Raw genomic sequence first — 5,549 nt, 5'->3', positions numbered from 1 at the left:
TCATTTAATGAGAAAGAAACATTTTTCATGTATTTCAGCTTTACTCTTAAAATTGCATAAACCAACTTTCACTGAGAAAGAAGCTTTTCAGCATCTGTGGCCTTGCTTTCTCTTTACTTGCCTAGTTGCACTAAACAGAGCATTAGTGTTCTTAGAAGCTCTAAACTAGTGATTCTGTGCACTGAAGCTCTAACATGACTTGCTCTGCAAAAAACGCTCAAACACATGAAAATCTGTCTTCTGCATTGCAAATAACATTTCATTTAATGAGAAAGAAACAGTTTTCATGTACTTCAGCTTTACTCTTAAAATTGCATAAACAAACTTTCCAACTAAAGTTGGATAAACCAATTATCAGGAACTAACATGAGTTCAAAGTCTTTCATTCATGACTTCATGGATGAACAACACCTTAAGTAAGACATTAACTAAGGTGAGTACATCATCATGATTTATGATTTATTACGCATGATCATGACGTTTTCTTTGTTCACTAAAAAACAAGGTCTTTACTATCCATTGTGGATAAAGCTATGCTTATGGTACATGATTCAAAAAAGCATTATTTTGTGCATGTAAGATTACTTGAATTATTAAAGGAATATACAAAAATCCACATTACCTTATGCATATAGGCTAGAACAGTATATCAATTAATGTGAGAACTAATGTTAAATATGAGTTATCAAGCATGTTCATATCTTCTTCATATTAGCCTGCAGGTAAATGGACAGACCCCAACATTGGCCAATCACAGCACATAGTATGTGAATTCTGTTAACAGAATTCTGTTATTCTGTTAACTTCATCATGTGTGTGGCCCCTCAACTAAAGTGGTGACTGCATATACCATGAACTTTGAGTGCCTTTATATGTGAAAAACTCTTTAAAAAACCATAGATTTTTTCTTTTTTCTTTAAAATAGCTGAAGCTGTAGGCTCCTGCTCACAAAACCCCCTGCAACTAACATATAATTCCGTTTTGTGCACTCTATACCCTAAAAAGGACAAGTTTGTATATGTACTGCCATTTTTGTGCCATTTATTTGATCTTTTTTTTTATTTGATATTTTTATTCAACATTAAATATTTAATGAGGAATTCACATCAGGAGCTTGTTACACTAAAGGTGTCTCCTTACCTTAAAAAAGACCAAGCTGTTTATGAAACCTTTATGATTTTGTAAACCAGCTTTATGGTTTTGTAAAGAGTTCTAAGATATACAGCACATTGCTGTTGATTTATCTGGGTTATACTGTTTAAGAATAAAGCAGAAAGTTATGATCAAAGTCCCTTTGTGTCCACAGTACATTGTGTGCAAAAGCTTGAACATATTCATGTTATGTCACAATTATGCTATCATTAATAACACACTCTTTATCAATATTCCAAAGGAGCAAGTCACCATTTTAGTTGAGGGGCCACACACATGATGAAGTCATGAGAAGTTAATGCTTAGTTAATGATGACTACTCTATTTGGATGTTAACAGATTTCACATACTGTGTGCTCTGATTGGCCAATGTTGGGGTCTGTCCATTTACCTGCAGGCTACTATGAAGAAGATATGAACATGCTTGATAACTCATATCATATTTAATGAAAAACATTAGTTCTCACAATAATTGATATACTGTTCTAGCCTGTATGCATGCATGAGGTAATGTGGATTACATTAGCTTTATCCACAATGGATAGTAAATAACTTGTTTTTTGTGAACAAAGAAAACATCATGATCATGCGTAATAAATCATAACTCATGATGATGTACTCACCTTAGTTAATAAGTCTTAATTAAGGTGTTGTTCATCCATGAAGTCATGAATGAAAGACTTTGAACTCATGTTAGTTCCTGATAATTCATGAGATATTAATGCATGAAGTAATTCACACATTAATTTATGCATGAATTCATGGTAATTCATGTAGCCTTACCGTAAAGTGTTACCAGAGGTTCTAGTAATTACATGGGCAGCTGAATTCTGAACCAATTGAAGTTTATGAAGAAGTTTATGGGGTAGCCCAAAGAGAAGGGAGTTACAATAGTCAATGCGTGAGGTAACTAGAGCATGTACAAGAATAGCTGTGGAATTTGGTGTGAGATAAGACAATACACCTGTAAGAAAAGTTGGGTCTTGCATCAAAAGCTACTAAAGAGGGCCATTAATGGCACCCTAACAAACGGAGAATACCTTCCACTAGAGGAATGAATTGATTTGTGAGAAACAAACATGTCAAAGAGCCATTATACTTCTGCAGTAAGATTAATTTATTGTATTCTGTACAGCTAATAGCTAAGAAATGTTGCTCTGATTTAAACAAGAACAAAAGCTGTTGAAATGTTTTTTAAAAGAAATGCATTAACCATTAACACATCAAGTGCAGACAGCAGATTTAACCTCATCTACAAGGAGCGAAGCACACTAGCTAATGTGATGAGATTCTCAGAGAACAAAGCGATGCGAAACAATGTGAACAATGTGAAAAGTATTTTTCATTCATGTGAGCCAGAAAGTAGTTTTATTTTTGTTCTCTGTCTTTGTCTTTACCAAATGTCCTATCTGATGGGTGATTCCACTGTAAACACAGAGAATGGGAAAATGTTTTCTTTCCTTTTTTTTTTTTTTGTTAAACACAAACTGTATTCACTGAGAACACAAATGTAACTATACTGTACATTATGGATAAATATTCAGCCTAAAATAAATATAAATTAAAAATGACTTCACATGAAATTACAGTGCAAGTACAATATAGTGCAAGCTCTACACAAAGTAGGAACAGATTGTTTAGGATGGGTGTCCATGTTTAAATTCTAATCCATGAATCCGCCGTATCTTTTCTGCATGTTGGGCAGGGCAGTCTCGCCTCCATTCTCCCAAGTGCGTTTCAGAAACCCACTGCTTTTCTGGTTGTCCAACCAGTCAGGCCTGCCCACTCTGCGCATAAACCCCCCGTATCTCTTGTGCAAGTCTCTCCCTGCCTCCCCTAGACCCTGTACACTCCTCATGAATCCCCCATAGCGCTTGACCATGTCCCCATCATGCTGCTCATCTGACTCTGAGGTGAGACCGACCCTGAGGATCTCTCTCAGCAGCTCCACCTGTTGGTCTTCCGCTCCACCTTCTGCCTTGTCCTTCTTCATAAAGCCTCCATATTTCTTACTAATGGCCTCTGTGCCTTCACTCTCAGCTGGGGCTCCCATGCCAATCTCTGCTGCTTTCTTAATCATGAAGCCCCCATAACGCTTCATGAATGCACCATATTTTTTGATGAGAAGATGGTCTGCATTCTCTTCCTCTTGTTTGAGGTTGTCCATTGCAAGGCGATCCTCTTGACTGAGGATGTTTTTGCAGATTTCTAGTTTTCTGGAGTCCACTGCCCCTTCACACTGTAATGAGCAGGTCTATGGGAGACATGAATGCAATAAATGCAAAAAAACAAAAACAAACAAAAAACAATTGGTCCACCAGAGGGCACACGTTCATTCTGCTGGTCTTCAATGCAGCTGCATATTAAAGAGTGCTAGTAATCACAACTGACAATTTGAACAGTGGAAAATGTTGTCAGTTTGTCACTTGGCAACACATGGTTTGAAGAACTTGCTTTGAATTGCTTTTGAAAACTATTATGCTACAGCACAAATATCTCTAAGTAAAAACTATCATGCTATAACATAAACAACACTAAGTGAAAATTACATCACTTGTGCATGTATACTGGATTCACATAAAAATACAAAATATGAAAATAAACTATAGAGTTGATCATGTTCATCATTTGTTCATGTTTAAAGTCCCGTTTTACCAGAAGTAATTTACTTAGTTACAGGACATTTTGTATTATTTGTAAACCATTACTATCATGAAATAATTTTTACTAATAACTTATTGGTAAAGACCACTTAAGTGTAGCAAACTTAAATACACTTTAAAAAATAATAGCAGAAAAAGGTTTTACTTTAAAGTACATTTTAAACAATAATTTAATAATCTGTTCATTGTCAAAGTACACTTATTTTGACGTATTTACTTATTTGTTAAAACACATGCAAAGTACTCAATTTTAAACTGTAGTGTGTTATTCAATATTACATTTAAAATTAAAATACTTAAATTGCACTAAACTTCATCATGACAAATATGTAATTACAAATATATTTAAATACACAACATGTTTTAGTTTTCCATAAATGGTTGTACACTCAGCAGTACCATTTTACACCATATTACAAAGACAATAGAGATTGTAATAATAATAATGTGGATTAAATAATACTAAGGTTACCAATAGACAACCATTTTGTCACACTATAAGGGGTAAGTTGTCACAATAGAACCTGCCATTTTGTAAAATAATTACGAAATAGCAAACAAATGTAAAATACAACATACAAAAACTAATATTATAATTAATAAATGGTATGATTTTTTAAAATACTTTTAACCCTTATGAAAATTAAAAATGCTTTTTTTGGCATATTGATTACAATTTGTATAACCACAGTTTTACTTCAAACATCATAGTTAAACTATGGTTAGTGTAGCAAATTTGTAATTTGTGGTTACCTTGGTTTAAGTATAGTAACCATGTTTTCTGGTTTTATTTGGAGTAATGGAAATCTTTACTTGCCCGACCTGACCTCTATGAAAAATACACAATGAAAACTTTTCGTTATATCAAGCGTTATTAGTGGACTTTTACCTGAAAATATATATGGAGATGAAACTCACCAGTGTGTCGATCTCTCTCTGTTGACGGAACAGCCGGTAAACGCAGAGAGCGCAGTCTCTGCCGCATTCGGCGCGAACCGTCAGCACGAGACAAGCGCTCAAAGCCAGAGTCCACCAGTTCACAGTTAACGCCATGGGCTGCAAACAAGCATATAACCTTTACTTTCATGAGGAAAATATAAAGCAGTCTCTGTCAGAGTTTTGCAAATTGGACATAGGCTAAATGTGGTAAACTATATCATATTCATATATTACAAAAATAGTCTATAGGCTAATACGCACGCTCACAATTTATTAGGCAATTTAGTACAATAAGAAACCGCCAATAGACCAAACTGCCTATCCAGCATATTAAATTATTATATATCCAGTGTATTAATCATTTTCAATATGCTACTTTAAATTATGTACAATGTTTTTCTCTATTAGTTTACCTGAGTACTGTAGTTTTCTTTAGCAGTGTCTACTGTAGTGCTGGATATTTTGGACAGCTTCTCACAGGGAGCAAAAAGAGAAAAATATCACTAGCCAGTCGCTTTTCGCTGAGTGTTGAAGCCTCTTTGGTAAAGTACCTTGTATCTCACAGCACGAAGATACACTCCAGACCTGCTCTGTTCAGAAACGACCGTCACTCACAACTTTAAGCAGCGACCCCTCATGACACCACGCCGTTTGCAATCTGACGTCAGCAGGAAGCTTCACGTATAGAGTAACCACAGAATAAATTAAAGAGTGATAATTTTCGATTCGACTTTCAAGTGATCAGGTGCATTTGATCTTAATAACTTACTGTGGAATATTTATGTCTGTGGGTAT

General features: G+C 34.9%; 1 protein-coding gene across 1 annotated transcript; it reads right to left on the bottom strand.

Annotated features, from left to right (window-relative positions):
- Positions 1 to 2,256: 2,256 nt before the first annotated feature.
- On the bottom strand, positions 2,257 to 5,340 carry penka (proenkephalin a). The gene is made up of 4 exons (XM_079379031.1): positions 5,306 to 5,340; positions 5,168 to 5,224; positions 4,734 to 4,871; positions 2,257 to 3,406 (listed from the first exon to the last, which is right to left on the bottom strand). The coding sequence occupies exons 3-4, from the start codon at positions 4,866 to 4,868 to the stop codon at positions 2,816 to 2,818; spliced, it is 726 nt and encodes a 241-aa protein (XP_079235157.1). The 5' UTR covers positions 4,869 to 4,871; positions 5,168 to 5,224; positions 5,306 to 5,340; the 3' UTR covers positions 2,257 to 2,815.
- Between the last annotated feature and the right edge of the window lie 209 nt (positions 5,341 to 5,549).

Source organism: Barbus barbus (genome assembly GCF_936440315.1).
Source record: "Barbus barbus genome assembly, chromosome: 26".
In the NCBI taxonomy this organism is placed as follows: Eukaryota; Metazoa; Chordata; class Actinopteri; order Cypriniformes; family Cyprinidae; genus Barbus; species Barbus barbus.
This window is presented reverse-complemented; position numbering and strand designations above follow the sequence as displayed.

Bases quoted from the DNA above. Each gene is read 5' to 3' on its own strand.
- penka (XM_079379031.1), bottom strand. From the start codon at position 4,868: ATGGCGTTAACTGTGAACTGGTGGACTCTGGCTTTGAGCGCTTGTCTC. The intron at 3,407-4,733 runs GTGAGTTTCATC...TGTCTCCCATAG, and splicing joins AGAGAGAGATCGACACACTG to ACCTGCTCATTACAGTGTGA.